The 25,879-nt window shown below is 45.6% G+C and overlaps 1 protein-coding gene across 1 annotated transcript in view; it reads right to left on the minus strand.

The window, feature by feature from the left end:
* LOC119405038 (QRFP-like peptide receptor) overlaps positions 1-25,879 on the minus strand; it is a 109,251-nt gene that overhangs the window by 33,521 nt on the left and 49,851 nt on the right. The window contains exon 2 of the mRNA XM_037671799.1: positions 2,156-2,658. Coding sequence (XP_037527727.1) covers positions 2,156-2,565 — 410 coding nt within the window. The 5' untranslated portion in view covers positions 2,566-2,658. The remainder of the gene's footprint in view (positions 1-2,155; positions 2,659-25,879) is intronic.

Genomic DNA, 25,879 nt, shown 5'->3' on the forward strand with positions numbered 1-25,879 from the left:
CCACGCGTGTTTCGAAGCAACTTCGACGTTTTCATTTAAATGACTGAGTGCAAAAGCCTTTCGGCGGAAATGTAAGTAGAGCACAAATAATTCGCTGGCAGATTATAAACACGTAGTTTGTTATACTTATTTTATCATCTCCACCATTCACCCTCACACCTGCTTAGGCAACTGAGCCATTCAATAAATTAAAGTTTATTCTCTGTGTAATGCAATTGCTCAATTCAATTTTGGGAGATGGAAACCCGCTTTGGCCGCCATGTGTTCAAACCACATACTCGAACGCCAGCGGCTGCGGCGTCACCAGATATTGATAATTCGGCTCAAATCGAGGGAAGGAGAAAGCAGCCAAAAGTAACCGAGTAGCCAAGACGCTTTCTTCCGCCGCCAACGGTCTCTAAGAGTAGCTAAATTGGCTCACAGCAGCCAAACATGGCAACCCTGCTGTTAAGTAGCATTGGTACTTTCCATCTTTATCTGTACTCTTTGTATATGCAATAATGTAACTCTACCTTTGGCTATACATTCTATTCCTTTCTTATCATCTACCATGCTCGATCCAGTGGTTCTAGTGATGAGATAAACAGGAAGTCCCTCGGAAGAGTCCCGACGCACAAAGAGGAATAATGTAGAAATATAGTGGCTACATCGCTCGAAACGGTGTCACCAAAAGTGCGTACATATATATATATATATATATATATATATATATATATATATATATATATATATATATATATATATATATATATATATATATATATATACCGCTGCTGGTGAGGGCGCGGACTGCGCTTTGTGTCGTGAATTTCTTTGTTACGTCCTAGCCTCAGTTTCACCTGTTGTTAGCCTCAGTTTCCGAGAAACTGTATGAACAATGACTTTAAGCGCCCTGTCAGCACCTTTTGATCCCAAAGGCCATTTTTTATTTCTGTTTATGGTTTGCTTAGCGGCGAAGAAGTTCATAAAGATATTTGCGGGCGATCTCTAGCTAAAAAAAACTAAAAAAAAAATAAATGAGTGGTTAGCGAACTTGTCCATGAGGCAACAAACTTGACTTACTTGTCCCGACCGTTCTTAGCTCGTTAATTTACTCTCAAGATGCCTAACTTGATCACTTTCAAGTACGTGTCTCTCAAATCCCTGCACTCACAACATGTGAAACTAACGACGTATATGCCAGCAGAGGGCAGTGTAACAGCATGACGTTATGGTTTTAATAGCGTTGTTCCACTTGAGCTTAATGTCATTTCCGGGAGAGCGACCTTCGGCGAGTTAATAATGCGTCTAAGATTACCGTGAGCATTGAAAACTTGAGGTGTTGCGTGTGCACACCAAGTGCCTAGGCCTTTCGTATTATCACTAAGGGAACTGTTGGTCTATGCACTTGTCATGTGGGTTTTCACATTCAAAAGGATTTCTGCTTTTTCGTATTTGCTTCGGCTCGGCGCAAACACCTCAGGTGCATTCCACTGATGTACACGTTCATGCCAGGGTGACGAGACTGCAAGCTCACATAATGGTGGTTGGTTTGGCCATTTCTACGCACTGCCGTGCACTTAGAGCGATAGCTCTCCTCCTTCCGGTACAAACCCAGAAAACGACTTTGTGCATGCGTTTGACCTTGAAACCCAGTCAACGTCAATTTCATCCTCGCACGTGAGTCACCGTAGCAACGGACATGCGCAGAGTCGGACATGCGCACCCCACGCCGTCGATCGGCAAGAGCCACGAGCCGGCGGGCGCGCACGCCTCATCACCTCAACTTCTGTTAAGTGACTCCCGCGCCGACAATAAGAACAGAATTGTGGACAGCGTGCCGCTGCTCGCCGCGCGGGGCCCGGCGCGTGGGACACCGCCGCGGCAATGCTTTTCCGCGCTAGTTTGCTGCTATCTCTTGACAAGCTTGGTTTTTCTTTAGTGGCGTACAGCTCACTCTGACACAGTCCGCAACGACATTTATAAGCAAGGATGTCCGGCCCGCCCCTGAAGAAACAGGTATTCGTTTGCTGTGGTGCAGTTCTTGAAGTGCACTTCTTGCGTCGTATGTGTACTAGGGCACATTGTTGTTAATAAATGGTTCAATAAATGCACGGTTCTGTCATCTCGTACTTGCGCGAGATAATGGAATGGACGCCGATCGATTCTTTCTTACCTCTCGATGCTGAGGAAGGTGAGATTGAGCACAGAGCAGATCATGGAGACGTGCTGGACGTAGAGCAGCAGCTTGCATCCCAGCTCGCCCAGTGTCCACGTGTACGAGAACAGCTGGCCGAACTTGACGGGCACGCACAGCAGCACGATCAGCAGGTCCGCCGACGCGAGCGACGCGAGAAAGAGGTTCGATATGGAGCGCATGCGCGGGAACCGCGCCACCGTGTACACTATGAGCAGGTTGCCCACTAGTCCCAACAGCAGCGTCGCCCCGTACACGACGGCCGTCGGAATGAGGTCGGCGAGGTCGAAGCGCCAAGCCGACTCCTCGTAGTCGTAGTCCTCGGGGAGGTCGTCTTCGTCGGAGATCTGCGACAGGCCCGCCGACGCGTTGCTTCCATCCGGAGACATTAGTGGCGTGGATGTCGCTCGCAACTGGGTTTTTGGTCGTCCTCCTCTGTTACGCAAGAGGCGCGGTTGCTGTCGTAGTCATGGCGACGGGTCCTGCACATAAAGAGAAGGGAACGACGTTACAGTAGTTGCAAGAGCTCTTGGCATCATCATCATCATCCTGACTACGCCCAATTAGAACTTGTTGCTGGGCTAGTCGATGCATACTTGATATCTTCGTTTAAGCGTTAGAAGGACAAATACATGAGAGGCAACAAGCGCTTGTCCTCTTGTCTCTCACGTGTTTGTCCTTTTAGCACCAAAATGAAAATATCTGACTACACCCACTGCAGGGAAATTGCCTCTCCCACATTTCGCCAACCAAAGCGGCCATGTGCTTCATGCGGCCACGTTATACCTACAAACTTCATAATCTCATCTGCCCACCTAACTTTCTGCCTCAACCTCTCGCGCTTGCCTTCTCTTGGAATCCAGTCTGTTACATTTAATAACCAGTGGTTATCTTGCCTTCGCGCTACATGACCTGCCCATGCCCATTTTTTCTTGATTTTGACTAAGATGTCTTTAACACACGGTTGTTGCTAGACCAACTCTGCTCTCTTCTTTTCCCTTAAGGTTACACCTATTATTTTCATTTCCATGGCTCGCTGGGTCCCCCTCAGTTTAAGTTGAACCCTCTTTGTAAGCATCCAGGTTTCCGTTTTGCGCGTAAGTACCGATAAGATGCAGTTCTCGGTTCTTGGCATATGTCCACCGAAATCACCGAGAAGGAAGGAGGAAAGCAACAAAGGCTGAAAGGCAGGGAGGTTAACCAGACAGGTGTCCCGATTGCTACCCTACGCTGGGGAATGAGAAAGGGGAATAGATATGTGAGAAAGAGATGGGGAAGGAAAGAAGGAAATGTGCAGGGACTGCGCTGTTAATAATTAGGTCTTCGCTGATGATCGAAAATCATAAGAGCAAAAGAGCCGTACGCTGCACGGCAATCTTTGAAGCCGGCAAACCGGCCACATTCTTTCGTATACAGAAGCTTCAGAGCGTCCGCCCTAGTCTTGAACATCAACCCCCTCAGTTCGCAAATGATATAACTCAAAGGACCCCTAAACGAACAAGGAGACGATGGTTACTTTCTCGCCTGCACTACCGTTCCTACAAGTGTCATCTCCTCCTCGCCACTTATTTCTTCATACAACACATGGACAATGTCAGAACTAAGCGTTGAGCCTATCAGGATTTCGCGCCTTTTCGACTACTTGCTGTTATCTCCGCCTGTCCAGTCGAAAACTAGCAAAACCAAGTGAAGTCAGTTGACAGAGCGCGACAGTCGAGCGAGACTGTGAAGAACGACAGGGGTTTAAATTCTTCCCGAATTTTTTTCAGTTTTCGATGTGTATATATATACGCACGCATACAAACGCACCCACGAACATACATAAAGTATGTTTGAACCCATCCCCCTCCGAAAAAAGAAATATCTGGCTATCCTACTACTTTAAAGTAATTCTTGAAGGCAATAAATAAGGCGCAAAAGCAGTTTGACTCGCTTCATGAAGTCCTCGTGCTCGTTTCAGAAGTGGACTTATTGCGCTAACTACAATTTCGGTGAGTCGGGCGTTTCTTCACGTTCTCTCGAAAGTCTAATTCGCGACATCTCAGATGGGGGCGAGCTTTTAAAGAGACAAAGCAAGCCACGATGCCTTTTGTAAAGGGATACACAGAATGCTTGTTCTTTGAAACAGCGATGAACAGCAACAAAGGCCTGTTCGGATAACGAGGTACCCCTTCTGCCTCGTTACCCTAGTGGCGGCCTTTGTGTCCTAGTCGCGTCCACAATGCTTGATGAGCGGCCTGCGTCTGACTTCTTCGCTTCGGTTCCCAGTCGTTGAGACGTCTCGTGCTTCAAGCTCGACTGAACTGCAAAAAAAGTTCGGAACTTTTCTTTCCTCGCGAGATAGTACGTCACTGTCCGAGCCTTCTGGACGCGCGCACCCGCGTTCGTCCTCTCGTAATCGAGTATAAATGGCTCTCGCCCGTTTATTCGCGAACCTTTTCTTAAGGCTCTCTTTTCGCGTTCGCGTCATTATCGTGGTCGGTCCCTCTCAGACGTCTCCCACTACGTATACAGCCAAATGAATCCAACAGAGCAAGATTATACTTTCTGACTCACCATTGTGCGTTCAATGTAACGTCCCAGAAGACCTGAGACATGTTCTGTGTGAATGCAGGCGATATGCATCAGACAGACAGTCCCTGAAGGCGCCTTTACACCTTCAACGGAGCTCTTGCTTAAAACTGCGACATATTCTGGGCCCATGGCAAGGCCGCGCCTGTGCTTTACGCACCACAAACACGCTGTTGACTTTTCTGCGGGCCACGAGCCTTAGCGAAACTTAGTAAACAGTATTATCTGTGTGTGCGTGTGTTTGTTATGTGATTATCAGCATATATATAATAACCACCAGCCAGCACCTGGAGTAGCAGATCAGGCGTATAGCCAGGCTAACATTTCCAGCTTTTCATTAAAACGTTTCTCTCTTTCTCTCAGACAATTAAGCCAGGGGAAGCATAGGGGACATCATTTGTTGTTCTTAACTGTAGTGTAATAGTTATGACATTAATTGAAAGGAATTAAAGTGGACGAAAAGTCCATAAACTTTCAGTTGTGAGTGCAGCGCTTTGTGTCTTCTCTTTCTTTCTCGTCTGCATTTCTTTTGTGCGCCGTTTTTCTTCGGAAAGTGGACAAAAAACCACGCTTTCATTGGTGGGATTCGTACTGGCAACCTTGGAATCACGCGTCCAATGCTCTATCGATTTGGCTACGACGGAAGGCTACGAGTGGCGCTGGCTGAAACCCCCAGGAATTCAACGCACAGGAATACTGAATAAAGTAAACGTGGAACCGCCTTTTTTTAATTGCGGATTTTTTTCTCTTTATTTTTATTTGTGGACGTTGAGCGAAGCCTTACGATCACAAGCAGGAACCTCGTGTGTGATCAAACTTGTTCCCGCTGGCTCCTTTTCTACACCATAAAAAAAGAAAAAAAATGGAAAGAAGAAAAAAAGAAGACATGTAAAATATGTCGCAGTGCGCCCGGAGGTTCCTGCGGACTTTAGCTTTCATAATATATTATTCACGGCAACGTTTACCTGCAAACCCCAAGGTTACAGCTTATGGTTTATTATGAGACTAACTCATGAGCCGAAGCCCATGCCCTTCATATTCCATGCTTTCTTTCTAGATTTATTGGTCTGGTATTATTTTGGCAACCATGCGCAGGTAAACTTCATGGGATAGATGTAGAGTTACTGAAAATATCTCCACTCTTTAAACAAGAAAGTATAAATATCACAGGGTGCGCAAACGTGCCTCTATGTTCATGAGGCTTGGAAAAAAAAAAGAAGAGAAGATTGTTTCCGACGATCTCCATTTCTATTTGTATTTCGAGCGTAAGCCTGGTTTCCTGGGCGCTTTGGAAGAAAAAGCGGAACCAAACGTGAAGGATAAAAAAACAAACAAACACGCGATATTCAATAAGGATAGAATTAAAAGATAAGGCTACGGTTTAAGGCTGTTCCGGGTTTTCGACGAGCCTTGCTTAACTGCTTCTGTGCGTTTAAGTTCATGAGCTTCCATGACGAGCATTAAGGTCCCGCAGCTAAGCGTGCTGCGATTGCCGCAACCGCATTAGGTTTCCGTTTACCCACTAAGCGTGTCGGCTTGTGCCTTCCCGGTGGAACTAAATCGTGCACAGGCAGAGAATGTTTACGGATAAAGAAAGCCTGGCGATAAACGGAGCGGATCTCGGAAGTCGAAAGCCCATTTCCTCGTGGCATTACTGGGTGGTTATACGGCATTAAATGCGCTGCACGAAGCTGGTATTTCCTCGTCGATCATAGATGAGGTCTGGGTTTAATGGGAAAGAACCGTTTAGAGCGAACGTAGAATAAGAGAACACAGAAATGATACTACATAACGTCGATGAACGAAAGAAGGGGAATGTTAGGGGCTCGTTTATCTTTGTTGGACACAACCTTAAGGCTGGCTCACACCAGCGACTAGCACCGGTCGCGCGACCGTTTGCGACTGGCGGTCAAAAAGCGGCGACTCAAAGCGACCGATGTTCACACCTGCGTGCGACCTATATGCGTCGCCACATAGAATTCACGTCTGCTCGTGTACAGCTCGCATTGCCGTTACCCCGTAAAATAGGCTGACGTCCTGTTCCTGAGCATCTGCTTGGTTCAGAGGTTTGCGACTGCAGTCGCGCGACTGAAAAATCGAGCAGTGAGCGACTGAGCCAAAGCTGTCGCTTTGCGACCAAAACGGCCATTTGCGACCGTTTGCGATCCGTCGCTTTGCGACCAACTTAGTCGCGCGACCGTTGCTAGTCGCCGGTGTGAACGAGCCTTTACTGGGCACAGACAACCTAGCCAAGGGGACGTTATTAGTACTAATTATTATATAAATGTGAAGAAACGAAGTTGACGAAAGGACAACTTGCCGCCGACAGGGACCGAACCTGCAACCTTGGAATAATGCGTCCGATGCTCTACATACGCTGACTAATACTCCCCGGTTTAAATGCACACATGTTCCAGATAAAGCGGATGGGAGGACAACGGCCGCCGTAGCTTAACTGATAGAGCATAGGAAGCGTTATTCGAAGGTTGCAGGTTCGGTCTCTACCGGCAGCAAGTTGTCTTTTCGCCTACTTTACTTTCTTCCCATTTATATCATAATTACAACAAATAAAGTCCCCTCTACATTCCTTGGCTTTATTGTCAGCTAGTTGTCATTAGGGTAACGTCGATGGTTGTTTGATGGGAGTGGCTTGCGTTCGCGTTTCTGTTGATGTTGACGGCCCAGTAGTCAGGACGCTGGGGCATTTTTACATTTAGGAGCGAAGCACATTAGGGCCGAGCCTTGTATCCCCCGCCTCTGGCGTAGCTCTCTTTACACGAAGTCCGCTAGGGGCGCTGCGGCAGCAGCGCTCGATCCCGGCGCGTGCTCTGGTTTGAATGGAGACCGCTAAGGGCGAGTTATGCTCTCAGATGCATTTCATATGACCATAAACACCCAACAACAACCAGGGAGACGCGAGCTGAGTTCAGATTGCATCCCATTCAAGAACCCCTGACTCTTCATTTCACCTATCGCAAGGCGGTCCTAATGAAGGGCAAAAGAAGTCCGCACCTCAACACCATATACGCCTTATGACATCAATAAAGCAACATTGTATATACTGTACGCACGTGTTGTCACGCATTTGATGCTCCAGTGGGCAATGTACGGGGGATTCACGGTTACCCGAATGATCCCTGGTGCTTCGCCCACTCATCATCATTCCCTTCGTTGATATGCGTGATTTTTTTTTTCGTTCAGGGATGGTATTAGTGATTACGATGAGGAAAGGCTTAAGCGTTACGTTGCTAGATAGAAAATGAGGAGGCCCTCAGTTTTGGCTTACATGGAGTGATGAACGATGGTTGAGGCTAGAGAGAGTCTCAACTGGCGCTGCCGGCTTCGGGTGACAACCGAAGCGTGACTCCACGGCTTAAGGACGTACTGGAACGCAAATTATAACGAATACAGGCAAGCCCAGTAATACCTCAGTGACGTTTGTAACCAGAACGTCATCTACGCGCGCTAGTTACCTCTGGTCGTAATAGGGGAATAATTTCAGCCGCATAGCGCGAAGTATTTTCGTAGTCTCAGTTCCCACGCCAAGAACAAGAAATTTCTATAATTTTTTATCACCTCCCTAATGTGCACATATTTTCGCATACATAATAGAGATGGAACTAGATGTGAAGCTTCCGAGGCCCACTCTTGTGTGAGACGTACTAGTTTTCTTTCTTTCTTTCTTTCTTTCTTTCTTTCTTTCTTTCTTTCTTTCTTTCTTTCTTTCTTTCTTTCTTTCTTTCTTTCTTTCTTTCTTTCTTTCTTTCTTTCTTTCTTTCTTTCTTTCTTTCTTTCTTTCTTTCTTTCTTTCTTTCGCATTGCACAATTCTCCCTCCTAACTGTTTCTTTCCTCCAGGCCGGGAATAGGACCTTCATCCGCGTTCTCAGCACAGCGCAACACTTCAGTTCCTACAGGCAACAACGACGGTCATGCGTTCACATCCAGGCAACAAGGAAATGTGGCGACGTGGAATGAAAAGTCGCCGATCAGTGTGTCATATCAGAAAAGGCTGATCGCCGAGAAGCCCACGATATAGAGAGCATCAGTTATTGAAAAGCGGCGTCGACAAATACGCATTTGACTAGCGCACCTACGAGGGACCGCATTTCTGTACACTGCTGAGTTTTTCGCCTAATATGTCGCCGCGGCCACCGAAACCTCATAAGCAGCTTCGCTTGAAAAAGGAAAACGAAATATTCAAACTCTTGCGCGTTACACGAACGTTATCGCAGGCCTTTTTCTGTAACGTACGGTATACCTTACATCCAAACAGGTACAAGCGCTAGAAAGATAACAAAATGAAACCTTGGAGCACGTTCTTTATGCGGACGGCCGGATGTTTTATTGTCTTCTTAAGGAGCGACGAAGAAGGAAAGCGCGAACGCGATAAACGAAGTTAATGGCTTTTCATTGTTGCCGCGCTGGAGTGCACGAGCCGTCGTTCCCCATGTCTCGTGTCTGGGCTATAAAGAAACATAATACGAAAGGCTTACGCCGACATAATGGGGATGTCGGCTGTATCAGCGCGGAGCCCTCATATAGTACAGGATCTGGCGCCTTGAGCCGTGTCGACCCTACTGTATGCGCAATACCACCGCGCAGTAAGAGGAAAAAAGGAGAGCGTCGGAACCAACCGAACACGAAGGATCGGCAAGTTTGTGTATTTGTTACGGCATACTAGAAGTCGGGGTATTCGTCCGATAACGAGCAGAGACATTTCCTAACCCTCGCCTATGTCTTTATTCAAAGTCAAACTGATGCCATTCTATACAACTTATGTGTTAGGGCGGAGGATGAAACAGCGCATCACGTGATCGAATTCTCATCTCAATCAATCAATCAATCAATCAATCAATCAATCAATCAATCAATCAATCAATCAATCAATCAATCAATCAATCAATCAATCAATCAATCAATCAATCAGTTTATTATCGTGATATAACATATGCATCTCATCTCAATCTCTCTCCCGCCGCAGGCACGCTCTAATAAAATAAGATTACCTGTCAATTTTGACAGCGGCGCTGTTTAAGCCGACCATTATTCCGTGCAGAACGAACAGAAAAGTATCATCATCATGAAACGGCACCCCCCCCCCTCTTGCCCTCTTGTGCGTCGCTCTCCGTACATGTGCATCAATTTGTCCGGCGTCGGATGCAATAACTCTGATGGGCGAGAGAACGCGTACAGAGAAGAAAGAGATAGAGGCAAATTCCTGACAAGGCGAGATTCGAACCCTCGTACCCACGATCCGAAGGCGAGCAGCGTCGTAACCACTCGGCTATCCAGGCACGCTAGCAGAGCATAGCATAGCCTTGTAGAGAGTAGTATAGCAAATGGGTGGGAAAGGGATGTGAGGGAGAGGAGGAGGAAAAGAAGGGGAGAGAATAAGGCAGATTATAGAAGGAAAGAGAAAGGGGGAAGTATAGAGAAAGGCAGATGAGAAAGAGAAAAAAAGAGGAAAGGAGAGATAATCAAAGAAAGAGAGAGAGAGAGAGAGATAGAACGAATGAGGAAGTGAGAAATAAACAGAGAGAGAGAAAGAAAGAGAAAGGAAGATTGAGAGAGCGAGAAAAAAAGATATACATAGAGTGAGAAAGAAAGAAATAGAAATAAACAGAGATAAAAAACATAAAAACAGACAGATAAGAGCAAAAGAAACTGAGGAAGAAAAAGAGAGAAATATAATAAGAAACAAAGAAGGCAACCTATCCTCCGCACTTCCTTCAGGCTTGGCACCACTAGTGCGAAGCTGCCTCACTTTTTTTTCCCGCGTCTTGACTTTTCACTTATGTAACTCTCTTTAATCATAAAAAAATCCGTAAACAGGGGGGGCGGAGGCTCGAGCACCCGCCCCCTGTTTACAGATTTTTTTTTCATCGGAAGCTTCCATCTTCCACTGCCGTTTTTTTTGGATTTTCTATTTATTATTTAATATTAATATTTCTGTATAATATGATATATATTAATAATAATATTTTCATCAATATTTATTTAATACACAATATTTTTGACCAAGCCAACACATGGCTACAAAGATTAAATTTGTGGCTTAATGCAAATAAACTTCAAATAAATGTAAGCAAAACAAAATACTTGCTGTTTAAATCAAATGGAACGAACACGCCATCTCAACCTCAGTTACAATTTCAAAAAATAAATATTGAACAGTCAAGCACAGCCAAATTCCTGGGAATTATATTCCATGAGAATATGTCCTGGTCACCACATATTGATTCTCTCAAAACTAGTATTGCCCGCGCTGTAGGTGCCCTAAACAGGGTTGCGATATTTGTTACCAGCAAGCGTGAAACACCATATTTATAACGCACTAGTACATTCCCGTTTAACGTACTGTCTTCTAGTTTGGTCGACCACTACTCAGTATAATTTAGGATCACTTCAAACATTCCAAAAGCGCGCACTGCGTGCAATAGAAAACTTAGGACATATGGTCAGCACCAAAACGTACTATTGCAAATATAAAATATTTACAGTGTCCAAACTCCACACATATAAGCTATTTGTTGCGATTATGCGGCAATTTCAGCGCGACAAACATACCTTCCGGAGTAAATACTGTGTAAAAACGACAGGCTATACTTTCAGAAATAGTTTTATACCTATACCACGTAGTAGAACAAATTACGGTGAACAAACGCTTGCGGTGCAAATTCCTAACCTCCTCAACAAATATGCCTTAACCACAGATCTCCTAAATTCTGGAATTACTAAGCAAGCGTTTCAAAAAAACGATAAGAGAATTATTATTCTCAGAGGAGTAAAACCAAAGTTATTCTATGAACACTATGATTCGGCACCAATGTATCGTGTTTTTTTTGTTTTTTTACTTTTCTTTCTTTTTCGCATGTGGCTCATGAGCCCCATCAGGTTGTTCTTGGTTGCCGATCATTAATGTTTTGCTCGAGAGTTACACGTGCATCATCTGTTATATTTGCGTTTCTACCTTTTAGTGCTAAGTACCTGTCAAACTGATAACATTGATGTTTTTTTTTCGATTATTGCCTTTGATTTTGATGAATTGTGCATTTCATCTGTGCAAACAAGTGTAATGATTCATTTTTCTGTGTGCTTTTATGTTCCAAAATGTCGTCTTTCTGCTGCTGCTGCTGCTGCTGTATGGGTGGCACGGCCCAGTCAGGCAATGTTTGCCTTTAGCCGTGTCCCCTTGGACAATTCACTGTTGTTCTAAAAAAAAATAATGAAGAAAGAAAGAAAGAAAATCATGCACGTTAACTCTTTCTCTGGAAGAGTATAATGATCTCCAAAAGGAAATTAACATGTATATCTTCAAGAGCTATATATATATATATCTATATATATATATAATATATATATATATATATATATATATATATATATATATAATATATATATATATATAGATATAAGGAACAAGAGAGAGTACGACGCACGTTGGTTTTTGCGGTATGTTTACTGACGTTCCGGCTGGTGGACCAGCCTTTGTCAAAGTAACAAGTACATGTCAACGAGTCTCCTTATAAATACGATATACATGAGATAGCATAGCATGGCGACGTAAATCAGCGATTACACAATTCACTGCGTGCAGTGCTCTTGACGGTACAGTTAGATCACATGCAGAAAAAAGAAGAAAAAGAAAAAAAGAGAAAAAGAAAAAAATTACAAAAATCACTTCTTCGCGCACACAGAATAACTATGTACGAACGCGATACCGACAATTACAGTGCTAACATGGCAATATCAATGCGCCGCGCACAGTGCAGCGAGATTGTACGTTCAGTTATTGCGAGGCAAATAGATGAGTAGTCTAGGCTTTTTATTGGCGCGTGCGCGGTGAAATACAGTCTTGCATCCATATCTATGGTAACAGGAGGGGTGATTATTCAGCGAAACTAACTATAAAACATGGATACATAAATGCACACAATCAAAGCGGCATTACAGACGGTATTCAGCGAGCTTAATCGATGACTAACGGGATGTGGGTTCAAGCGCAAAGCTGAACGTTCATGGATTGTCCCAGTTAAGGCTGATGATGCTTCGTGGGCACGCCAGAAAGTGTTCCTGTACTTTCGTTTAGACCTGATGAAACGGTGTTGAATTTATAGATTAAGTAAGACTCGCGGATTTCACGATCATGATGAGAATGAAAGCCTGATTCAAGTATAGTGGCCCTGATTTTGTCCAAAGAATGCCCTGGTAAGCGGATATGTTTAGAAAGCGGCAGGTTGGGTAGCGTATTAGTATGAGATTTATGGTTGTTGAGGCGTACTCGGAACGGCGTTTCAGTTTGGCCAATATACTGTTTTTGGCAGACGGCGCACTCGAGCATGTATATGACGTTAGAGCTATTTGTTAGAGCCTTTTGTAATGGTTTGGAAGCTTTAAACGACCCACTCGTTACGTAATTCCCAGTGTGTGATGTCCGGTTGTTATTTCACTCATATCATGGGATCATAGGAGCCTTATGGGCTTCCTTGGTAACCAATAGAAGTGCACTTGCGAGGAAACCACTACGCCATAAATCATCATAATTTTTGTGAAGTAGGGGAGCAGTCGCTATGCAATTTTTCATTCTGCGGAGAACCGTGGTACCTGCTAAACACCTGTAAGGCATTATGTGCACTTTGTTGATGCTGTGGCTGATGACGATGAAGAATTATGGCAGAGCCCTTTGTAACGGGTTGGAGGCAGTCAACAACACACTCTTTGCGCAATTCTCATTGTGTGTCGCCCGGTTACAAAATTCGCGTTGTGTGACGCCCATGGTTGTAATTTTACTCTTCTGCCACACTACATTACATATGTTAATGCGGTTCCTTCCCCCACATGGAGCCTAATAATAATATCTGGGGTTTAACGTCCCAAAACCACGATATGGTTATGAGAGACGCCGTAGTGGAGGCCTCCGGAAATTTCGACCACCTGGAGTTCTTTAACGTGCACCTAAATGTAAGTACACGGGCCTCAAACATTTTCGCCTCCATCGAAAATGCAGGCACCGCGGCCGGGATTCGATCCCGCGACCTTCGAATCAGCAGTCGAGTGCCATAACCACTAGACCATCGCGGCGGGGCCACATCAAGCCTGTACAGGATCTTTTTGCAAAGCAGTTTCAAGCACCGACATGGCTCTGAGGTAGAATACTGGGCTCCCCCGCAGAGGGCCCAGGTTCGAACCTCGTTCCATCCTGGATATTTCTTCTTATTTCGTTTTTTTTTTTTTTTTTTTTTCGCGCGATAGTGGTTACGGACATCGGCCGCGGCAGCGGCGAACAGCGGCGCCGAAAACGGCCCTTGTTGTGATCTAAAAGCAGCTTTTGCTGCAAAAGAGATAAAACAGTGGTAAAGGGGGAGATGTGGGGCACACGATTTGTGGTTTTATTTTCGCGTCATTTTGGGCAGAAGGCGGGGCGCATTCCCTTAGGCATGCATGTAAAAATTGAGCAGCAGCTAAATATGGTGATTTCACCGTGAAGAAATTGAACGGTTAGAAATTATCACTCTCACTGGTTTTCCTTGGGCACCTACCATATCGGATTGTTTGAAGTGCTCCATCTTGTGGTTATACGTACACACGCTAAGGTAGGCAGTTGCTGCCTTTAAGAAGACAAAAGCACTGGAAACATTGGTTCCATCGACAACCCCTCCCCTCCCCCCCTCCCCCCTCCCCCACACCCGCGTTCAAATATTTCTAAGTGCGTAGCAGTTTAGCGGCCCGGCTTGTCGTCCATCCACAGCCTCATGTGGCATGGTCACGTAGTGGTCAATACTGCCCTTAAACAAGGCTAACAATGCTCAAAAACAGTACAAAATAAACTAACAATGTCTGAAATATTACAAACCACAAAAATAACCAAGAATTAATCGTAATAATTCACCTAAAATTTACCTCCTCCTCCATTGAAAACATTGCGAAACGTATGTGGTTTGCAAAATTATGAACAATTTGAATAATGCATCATTAGTGCAGCAATTCCTAAACATCGTTATTGTCAAGGGTGGATCTTTGGCCTTGTTGGTGCGACATATGCATAACGTTAAGCGCAGTATTGAATTGACGAGGACGGGACAGGGAGTGACACACACACAAGCGCTACGTACTTGCCGGTAGCATTCAGATTTCAAAGTCTTCGTGATTCTTTTCCCGTGCCCTGTCGAAGGACGGAAACCACAGAAGAGTAGCTTGACGTCTTCTGGAAGCAAACCGTTGCGGATGCAAAAGGAATAGGAACGGGCCCTACACGTTGCAGCGGCGATGAGTGGAATGATGGCTTGAGGATCCGGAGACACATGTAAAAAGGGGCCATTTGTACTAGAAATGAACTTAGCAAGGGTGGATCTTTGGCCTTGTTGGTGCGACATATGCATAACGTTAAGCGCAGTATTGAATTGACGAGGACGGGACAGGGAGCGACACACACATAAGCGAATTCCCACTGGCTCGTATTACATAGCGCTTGTGTGTGTGTCACTCCCTGTCCCGTCCTCGTCAATTCAATACTGCGCTTAACGTTATGCATATGTCGTTATTGTCATTTACGGTTAACATTTGTTCGACACATCTGGATCAGAGAAAGGGAATATCTTCGGTATGAAATATATAAATCGGCGAATTCTTCTACAATTCCTAGCTGCGTCAAAAGCGGTGGGGCCCGTATTACATATGGTGCGCTACATAAAAAAAGAGCCCCAATACTGTGAAACATGAGGAAGTGCGTCGCACGGGCCCACCCAGCGATTCCCGTTCGCAGAATTCCCACTGCTCCGTTTGCCAAACCGTCGACGACGTCAGTGTTTGAGGTAAGCATGTAGGGTTTCCCCAGCGCGAGTAGAATATGGTTAAGGAGATTCGCAAGAAGAAGAAGACGATCTTTAATGACAAGAAGGAAGAGATGTCGGCCTGCAGAGCGGGTTGCTAGCCTGCCACTCCTCACGGGAAACTCGGTGTGCGGCATGCGCGTTACTTTTTGCTGCGCGTCATCGACTTCCTGCTTGCTACGGCAGTTGAGATGCGTGTATTCGGCAGCGAGTTCAATCAGGTTGTTTCCCGCTTCTGATGTAGCCGGAGAAGCGCCGGTGGGAGGAGTCATGGCCGCTTGGTGAGGCGGTGGCGCCCTCTCTTGCGGGGCGCGGGTGTCAGTCGCATGTTTGCAGAGCGTCTTTAGCGATTTTAAGGTAATTATAGCAATTACTTCTTGGTTATTTCTGTTAATTATGTTACTGAAGACCTTGCTCGTGCATTTTAATCCAGTTTAAAACATTGTTAACTTTGTTTTACGCCTGTATTGACCATTTGATTTTAAGCGTGACCATGCGACCTGAGACACTGAATGAACGACGAGTCGGGCCCTCAAAGGGCTGCGCACTTAAAAAACAAACAAGAAATTCTATGTAAAGTGCCAGAAGTTACATTGTATACACGAGCACGTTAACGGTATGAAGCGAAGATGGTCCAGTAATCAGGGTGCTGATGGGTTTCTTTTCTTTCGGTGATGGTATTAGTGGTTACGACGCAGAACGGCTTAAGCGTTGCGTTGCCAGATAGAAAACGAGCAGACCCACAGTGCTGGTTACACGGAGAGATGAAGGATGGTTGCGGATAGCTAGAGTCTTTACTGGCACTGGCGACTTCCGGTGACAACCGAAGCGTGACTCCGCGGCGTACGGACGTAATGGAACGCAAATTATAACGGACATGGGCACGTACAGTAATATTTCGGGGATGTTAGATAACTAGAACGTCATGTACGCGCACTAGTTAGGTCTGACTGTAAACGGGGGAGTAATTTCAGCCGCATAGCCCGAAGTCATTTCGTAGCCTGAGTTCCCATGTGAAGAACAAGAAAGTTCTATAACTTTTGACCAGCTCTAAAGGGCTGGTCAAACTAGATGCGAAGCTTCTGCGGCTCACTGTTGTGTGACGTACTGCTTTTCTTTCTGTATTTATTTATTTATTTATTTATTTATTTATTTATTTATTTATTTATTTATTATTTCGCTTTGCGCGATTCTCCCTTCAAGCTCTTTCCTTCCTCCGTGCCGGGAATTGGACCTTAATCCACATGTTTAGCAGCAAAACGCTTCAGTTGCTACAGACAACAACGACCGTCAAGCATTAATATCCAGGCAACAATCAATTGAATGTGGCAACGTGAAATGACAACTGACCTGGATAAAAGATGAGATTGTCATATCAGAAAAAGCTGAGCGCCTTGAAGCCCACGCTAGAGAGAGAATCAATTATTGGAAAACGCCGCTTACAAATACGCATGCGTCCGGTGCACCATCGAGGGCCTGATTTCCGTACGCTCGCCAGCGCCGGATTTTGTAGCGTTAGCTACACAGGCCTAGCCGAGCCAGTTTCGCGTGGCTCCTCAAGTGCCGTGCTGCGCATGCGCGAGGATCAGTGATGTCACACAGTTGGCGCATCGGAGCCGGCACCTCCCACGCACTCCGCCGCTGCCGCCGGTCTGCGCTTTCCAGAGGAGTGACGTCGTAGCCGAGGTAGACGTACTGGCGCCGGCGCGCGCGCAGCTATTCGCCTTCGCTGTGCAGTCGGCGTCTGACACTGCGCTGGAGCCGTTTGCCAGTGGCGTTTGCCAGTGTGGTTTAGCCATGGAGAAGGAGAGCGCAAATGCTGCTCAACGGCGCAGAAGAGCGGAGAAGCTCAACTCATCGAATGCCGAAGTAGTCGCCTGGCAAAATAAATATGCATGTGCCGCATAATATGTATACCATGTGTGTGTCATTGGAGCAGCAGTAATCATGATAATCAAGCTCATCCTAGACAATCAGGAAAGCTAAGAACAATCAGCTGAACCTTTGCTAACGCTACGCTATCCTGGCATAGCCGAGCTAAGCTACTGCAACATTTTTTTCTCGTGCGACGCCGCCGAAATATGTGAGATATAATAGCTTCGCTGAAAAATCAAGCATAGGTGTGAGTAACTTAAGCACCGTGTTTCCGTACGTAATGGAAATAGGAATATTCAACTTCGGAATGCGCATTTCATAAAGGTGAGCGCTCCATTAACGCTTGAGGGAACATTTTGAAAGGGAATTCTGATCGGTGGAAACAAAAAAACTCTTTTCAACCGAAACAGGACACAGTATTGATAGTTGCCGGTAAGCCAGAAGTGGTGAAAGAGTTTTCAATGTCAGCCTCCATTCCAGATGTTAATTTTACTGGTACTTTACCGCGGCCGCATAAGTATGCATACACATTTGTGGGAAATAGAGGGCAACTAGGTGTGTGCACACACAGTTACGTGTGTGTAAGTGTGTAACCGTTTAACTAAGTATGGACTAAATGTGAACTAAGTGTGTAAATGAGCGTGTAACAAAGTGTGTAACTAATGTGGAATAAGTGTGTAACTAAGTGTATATACTCACTACACACTTAAGGAACGTTACCCTACAGGTAACGCTCGAAAGTTACCCTACAAGGTAACTTTCGAGCTGCTTTTCTTTGTCGCTGAGACTGGACTGTAGTTGGCGGCGGTTGCATTTCGATGCAGGCGAAGTGCTAGAGTCCCGTGTACTGTGCGATGACAGCGCACGCTTTAGAACGCCATGTTAAAGAACACCGATAATTATATCGGGGTTTCAGCCCATAAAACCCCAGATGTTATTAAGACTGGAATATAATGCTCCCCGTGGTACGTGTGAACGCAGACGACGCTCTGATCGCACCCAGCCAACGGCAGGAGTTTCGCTCCCCTCCGACCCCTCTCTTTCTAACTTTGTTTAGGTTTCCCTGTGGTTCTGCGGAAAACATCGCAGTGACGGTCGCTGTTAAGTGAAGCGTGGCGTGTCGCGTTGACGAGGAGTTCCGCTTTCGATTTCTCGTTTTTTCCCCGAACGCGACAAGAAGGTCGCTAACGAAAGAACAAAAGAAACAAGAAACGAAGGGCACAGTGGATGCATCCGTCAGCCGACATCGCGTTTCCTGCGGAACGAATGAATGATCCTCCGTTGTTGCGCGCCGCACTTGTAGCGCTGCAGCAGCGGGGGCCAAATTGCAACGTGCTCCCGAGAACGAGGTCGCCGATTTGTTAACAGTTCACCGTGACCGCGTTTCGGGTTCCAGCGCTGTCCAGAATCATTCCGGAAACGAAAGCTTTTTTGTTGATGTCAGAGATGATCTTTGGATACAAGGAAAATCTTTTCTTCCACGAAGCGGCACAGCACGCCGTTGTCTCGAGCGCTGAAAGCTTTATCCTGTAACGAATTGCCACTTTTGTACGGAACTGTCATTTTTCGCAGCGTTGGTACTGCGCTCTCTGTTCCGTCCGCTAACATATGGGGCCACTGTACTAAACATTTGCAAAGGGACGTAAAGACTGGGCGAGTTGGTTTTGGTTCGTATTTGAAGCAGCGCAAAGGAGGAAAACACAAGACAAAGAAGACCACAGTACCACAGTGTCAGTCACTTCTACAGCGCCTTGTTCTGTGGCCTTCTTTGCTTCTGCTTCCGCCTTTTGCGCTGCTTTAAACATGTACTAAATATTTTTTCATTCTCCCTCGAAGTGACGTATGTGTAAGCAATACTTCCTCTACAACTGGTCGAGAAAAACCTCTTCATAAAGGCGCTGACCCCCGATGCAACAATCATGACGCAAGCACTCTTGCTGCACTGTCCACAGCACAGGGTTCACTTTGTCTCTGTTCGTCTTTCCATCTTTCTTTGACCTTCCCCTTCCCTCTAGTGTAGGGTAGCAAACCAGAAGTTTCCCTTCTGGTTAACCTCTTGGCATTTCCCTCATTTCTATACATATTTCTACTGCGAGTCGGCTTCTTACCAAATGGCGTTAGCGAATATGACCAACGTCTTTCTCCTCCTCCAGGTTTCCTAAAGGGACTGTGGCAAGGTTTTTGACCGGGCTAGTTGGTGAAGATCCATTACAGCTCGCAGCGCACTCTGACACACGGACGAAGAATAGACACACGAAGACAAGCACTGACTTCACTATCTAGTAAAATAAGTCGTCAACGAATCTGAATACTTTCACAATTAGGTGGCTTCTAAGCTCACCGGATCGCGAACTGTGAAAGTATTCAGATTCGTTGACAACTTCCCTATTTTATTAGATAGTGATGATGTCAGCACTTGTCTTCGTCTGTCTATTCTTCGTCCGTATGTCATAGTGCGCTGTAAGCTATAATGACTCTTAAAGGGAACCTCAAGATATGGCCAGCTAAGGTATCAGTGTACATTACATCTCAAACCAAGGAAGGCTCCCACTCTGCAAACTGCTCAGCCCCTGTTTTAATGAATCTGATCACTTGCGGGCGCCGTTAGATTGCTCCGCCTCATGTACAGCCTTCGGAAAACAAGGATTCTGTGTGATGAAAGTGCATGTTTCCGGTGCGGTTTCCCGGAGATTCGGAGAATCGTAACTTCGGAAATCTAGACAAAGTGTTCCAGGGGGAAAAAATAAAGGAAGTTGATCTGAAGTCCTACATTATGATAAAGCCCATTTGTAAAAGAGCCAATGTTCCTTTCGGACTTCTCGAAACCCGTATCTGGCGCCCTATGGGTGCAATCGTTTCCAAGACCTGTATGGGACCGCTTTTACTGTATATGCCATTGTCCCCCGTTGCGTTTTGCAATGTACGCCGTCTGAACAGCAACTAGATGGGAGCGGGCTCGAGGTAATGAAACCTGTAGGCATCTCTGATGCGCGAATCTGACGAAATCAGCAGGCCATCAGGCCCTCGTTCCACGATTAACTGCGGTGACTGTGCTTCTGGCTGACGAACCCGATTGTAGCACAAAGGGGAACATCGAGTACGCAGACCAGACAGCATTGTGAAATGGCAGAACAAACAGCTTGCAAAAGCTTGCCCGGCGCCGCTTTTGTATTGCCTAAATATGAGAGGACCTTCTTGAAAGGCCTGAACAAGGATCCTGCAGATCCGCACAACTACAAACACAGAAACAGAGATGTCATCTGGCGGCGCCCCCGCATTCTTATATCCTGACCACTCCTGCAACAAATGGTGTAGTTGCTGGTATTTCTATTCTTTTAAACATATATAAAAAAACGGCACAATACCGTGAAGGAAACGAGATAGTGGTTGTTTCCTAAAGGGAGCGCAGTGCCCATCTGCTTGAAAAGAGAGGAAGAAAGGGAAAGTGATGATCATCTTCTTCACTGGACAAAGCGAATTCCAAAGGAAAGAAAGAAAATAACTTCTAGGGCATTACGTGCCAAAACCACGACCTGATTGAGGAATGCCGTAGTTGAGGGACTCCTGAAATTTCGACCATGTGGGGTACTCTAACGTATACCGGACACACGGCTCTATAGCCTTCCGCCTCCGTCGAAATGTGACCGCCGAAGCCGGATTCGAACCCACCACCTTGGGGTCAGCAGCTGTGCATCGTAACCACTGTACCACCGCGGCAGCCGACAGGAGAGAAAAAATAGGAGATTGATGCTCCTCTTCTTCACTGGACAAAGCGAAAGCAAAAAGAAAGAAAGAAAGAAAGAAAGAAAGAAAGAAAGAAAGAAAGAAAGAAAGAAAGAAAGAAAGAAAGAAAGAAAGAAAGAAAGAAAGAAAGAAAGAAAGAAAGAAAGGAAGAAAGAAAGAAAGAAAGAAAGAAAGAAAGAAAGAAAGAAAGAAAGAAAGAAAGAAAGAAAGCATACGGGTTTAACTGAAGCAACAGTCTGTGTAAGCAACCATATCTCGCCAGGCACGCGGGCACGTCGTTGTGTTGACGCAACCGCCTTGGTGCCCTGCGAGCGATTGAATCGGTGTGTCCCGTAGGCCGAGCGCGGTCGACATCGAATGACACCGCCACTACCACTGCTCTTTTTCCTCTGTCAACAGGTCCGCTTGTGTTTACTTACCCGAGTAAGCGGCCCCCTGCTGCTCCTATTGTGCATAGACAGACTCCGTGTCTGCGCCAATTACGGGTCAGCCGCAAGTACCGTCTAGCTCTGCAAGAATGCTTGGGACGTACCCGCATGCAGTGACACCGGCCGCACAGTTTTGGTAACATTTCCGCCTTGTTGCAGATGTCGTACGAAAAGGCCAAGAAGGCGCAACGTTGTCCACTTTAGAAGCAATAGTCAGCTAGAGCTAGTGTTTTGCAAGGTTGGTTGGGCTGTCTAACTTTAACTAAATATGGCTCAGTCACTTATAATGTTGGCTAAAGTTGAAATACTATTGGCAAGTTTCGGCTAGTGTTGCCATAAGTTGGCTAAGTGATGGCTATTGTAAGCTATTCGCTATCCACTAGTGTAAGCTATACCCTGTCTTAATTCAACCTAATGTAAGCTCTCCGCTGTAATGTAATGTGAGCTCTGCGGCTAATGTAAGCGGCTAATGTAATATCCGGTTTAACATGTAATGTAACATTTAATATCCGGCTAATATATATTATCCGCTGTAACAAGTTAATTTAGTATTCCTTCATTTGACAATAGTGCTGACTTTAGTAGAGTCGTCGCGGGGTGGGCTACAATGAGTAGTTACAAATGGAATCATCTTGATGAACAAGAGAGCTAGCATAAAATGTATAAAACGCGAAATAAAGCAAGGTCAAGAGAAATGGATTTGGTTAAATAAGGAAAACGTGCGAAAGACCAAAACAAATGCAATGAGCTGTGTGAGCTTTGTACAATAACCTGGCAAACAGCGAGCATTCCTATATATATATATATATATATATATATATATATGGCAAGCCGCTCGAAATTTGTAATGCGCTGCTCAAGCAGAAAGGACGCGCGAAGGAACATACACAGGATGAGCGCGAACTATCACAGTTGTAACTTATTTCTGTGTGAGCAGCGCTCTCCTTTCGCAATATGTATATATATATATATATATATATATATATATATATATATACAGAGAGAGAGAGAGAGGAAGACGACTCGTATCGAAGACAACGAGGACCATTCATCTTAGTCACGCCTTGTCAGCGCACCACGGTTGTAGTGCCCGCTATCGACGTGGTGATGCCGGTACCTGCCGGTTTCTCTAGCTTTGTCCTTGTGTCTAGCCACGATGAGAAAGGCGTTCCAAGCTTTGCATCTACATACTTTCCAGCACAGGGACATTCACTGACGCACTCTCTACCGACCTAACGCCGCACTTTAACCGTTCATTAAGTGGTAACTCGTCATATTGAAATACTTGGCGCAAACTGGCATTCTCTCATTCACACACACATTCGCACACGCACACACTCAAGAACGCACCCCACAAACAGCGCTCACTACCAACTGTTTATTGTGCGTAACACAACCCATATATAGTTATACGAAGATGCGTAAGTGCAAAGACCAACAATTTACTTGCGCATGTTCGCATAAGTATGTATATAAGTATATATATTGGTTCTGTTACGCACAATAAACAGCCGGTAGAGAGCGCTGTTTGTGGGCTGTGTTCTTGCGTGTATGCGTGTGTGAATGTGTGCGTGAAAGAGGGAATAACAATTTGCGCCAAGTTTCTTCAATATAACTTCAGCATAGCATCCAAAAAAGTACAATTATTAAATTTTTCTACCTATCGCCAGTTCGTTATCGCATATCATGTATTTCTGAGCGCACGTGTTGGTCAGAATCGCCATGAAGGCTTTAAGAACGGTTTTTCTCATCGTATACGTGAAGTTAAAGCTCGCCGTCTCGTGTAAAAAGTTTGTTAAAAGCCGTAAAGGTCTTACCACGGCAGAACAAAACTCCCTTCATGGTGTGAAATGTGCTTACAGTGTTCGTGTAACACAATGCGAGCGCCACTGCAGGCAGGTGTAGACTCTAAGAAAAAATCACACCATCTCCGTTAAAGGGGACCATGAGGCGATACGAAGCAGCGTTTCGGCATGTTGAGCCTGCGTTTTAGAGGGGAAGTGGAGAGGGGGTAGGAGAGAGGGAAGGTGAAAGGGGGAGGGGAAGTGGAAAGGGAGAAAGCCGGAGAAGGGAAGTGGGAGAGGAGGTGCGTGGAGAGGGTTCGCGCATGCGCAGTAGGGGCGGACGCCGCACACCACCACCGGATTGAACTCCGCCATAAGATGCTTCGCATCTAAAAAAAAAATAGTGTGTGTGACTACTTTCGGTGAGTTCTGGCTTGCCGCGTGCACGACTCCCTTTAAAGAGACACGTTAGCTCTCTTGTGGGTCACATTACTCTCCGAAGAGAGTCTAATGATCTCCAAAGGGAGTTCACGTGTCTCTTTAAAGAGACTCATATACGTGGCAAGCAAGAACTCTCAAAAAAGAGTCAAATTAGTTTTTTTTTTATTAGAGTGTAGCGCCTGTTCCATTCGTGCAAGTCAGCAGTAGGCCAGTGAGCCGGGGTCTGCAACATACTTAAAACATATCCGTACCTAAACGTTAAGAGAGCTTATCATGCGTTACCTGTGGATTTCTAGGTAAAGCGCGGTTGCGTACTCGCAACTGCGATGACACCGTCTTTCATCAATTGCCTTTAAACCAATGGTTAAACTACGTCAAGTAAAAATACACAGCGCTGTAAATCGTCATCAAGGTATAACCTTGTCAATATCCGGTGCTCTTTTTCTTTTTTAGCTTTCGGAGCGACTCACAGGTGACGTTATAATTTAATACTGCACCTGGCAACCGCTACGTAGAGCGCAGCTGTTGCTAGGGGCAGCCTCTCGCATCGCCATGCTTGCATGGCAAGATATCTTCGCGCAGTAAAGAGTCTATCGTCTTTTTTATTTTTTATTTGATTTGTATTTATTAATATTATATTTCTTTACTTTTTTTTTTCTTGCTTTTCGGCTGAAGATAACGAGCGGGTACGCTTCGCAGACCCGGGTTTTACGCGTCAGCCTCCAGGTTTTGCGATTCGGCTTTTATGTTGGCGCAAGATGATCTTGCTTGAGCTTATGCTTCTGACATTTTCTTTTTTTTTCTACACCACCAGCATTCATATTTCGCATCCTACTCAGTATAAAGAAAAGCTTAACTGGAACCCGTCTCCGAATGTGTGAGTCAAGCAGCAGGTGTGGTTGTGACAGAAAGGCAATAAAAAACAAAGGAGGCATCTGCGCTAAAAGTACAGACGTGGCGCATATGCCGACGGCTGCGCCGCATACTGAAGTACGGCATATGAAGCTCTCAAGCAAAGTTTCGTAACAACAGGCAAAACACCTTTACGACGGTGGAAAAAGATTGCTTGCAGTGCATACCACGAGGTAACGGGGGAAACCTCGGCGATATCTCGGACGTTCCGGCCCTGGAGCTAAAAACTGTGCGGTGAAGCATTATGCGGGCCGCGATAAGAACACCACTTCACGTGAGATTGTTTTCCTGTGTACCCTAACCGCGTACCCGAACTAAACAAGAGAGCGATTTGAATATCGCCGTGCAGGGCCGCCCACACAAACTATCACGCGAGCCTGCTAGCGGTAAGATTGCTTTCCAGCGCTTTCCTCGAGAGAGTGCGACAATATCGATGCCTTTCGTAAATCGGTCAGCTTGCACGGGACGTCTTGGAACGGAAAAGGTGACACAAGCTGCAAAGAGTACAATAAATGATTGACGGGTATCTGATGCGTGCGTTCACTGGGAGTGTTGCTCTTTAACAGCGAAGATGTTTAAGCCGGAGGTTAGGCCTGTGCGGTGGGCACAGAACAACATCGCCGAGTGATGACGTCATCATGCGTCGCCTAGCAACGTGTTGGAGGAAGGAAAGGAGGAGGACAGGAGAAGCGCAGAGGAGGAGGCGAATGAATAGGCAAAGCGAATTAAAGTTTCTGGGTGTGGCGGGATTCGAAACCGTGTACCCGTGGTCCAAAAGCGAGCGTTGTAACCACTCGGCTATCCAGGCAAGCTAACAGAACAAGCGTTTATGGAAACAATATGATTACGTTGCTATGGGCTCGAGAAGGAGAAAGAGAGAGAAAGAAAGAGAAACAGAAAGCGAGATAAACAGAGAGAGAGAAAGAAAGAAAGAAAGAAAGAAAGAAAGAAAGAAAGAAAGAAAGAAAGAAAGAAAGAAAGAAAGAAAGAAAGAAAGAAAGAAAGAAAGAAACAGAAAAGAATAGACAGAGAAAAAGAAAAAAAGAAAGGCTGTCCTAGGCTTAACTGCCCCTCTCTATGGTCATGTGGCTAAAACTAGGCTTAACTGGCTATCTCTA

Source organism: Rhipicephalus sanguineus, chromosome 9, assembly GCF_013339695.2.
Source record: "Rhipicephalus sanguineus isolate Rsan-2018 chromosome 9, BIME_Rsan_1.4, whole genome shotgun sequence".
NCBI classification, from domain to species: domain Eukaryota; kingdom Metazoa; phylum Arthropoda; class Arachnida; order Ixodida; family Ixodidae; genus Rhipicephalus; species Rhipicephalus sanguineus.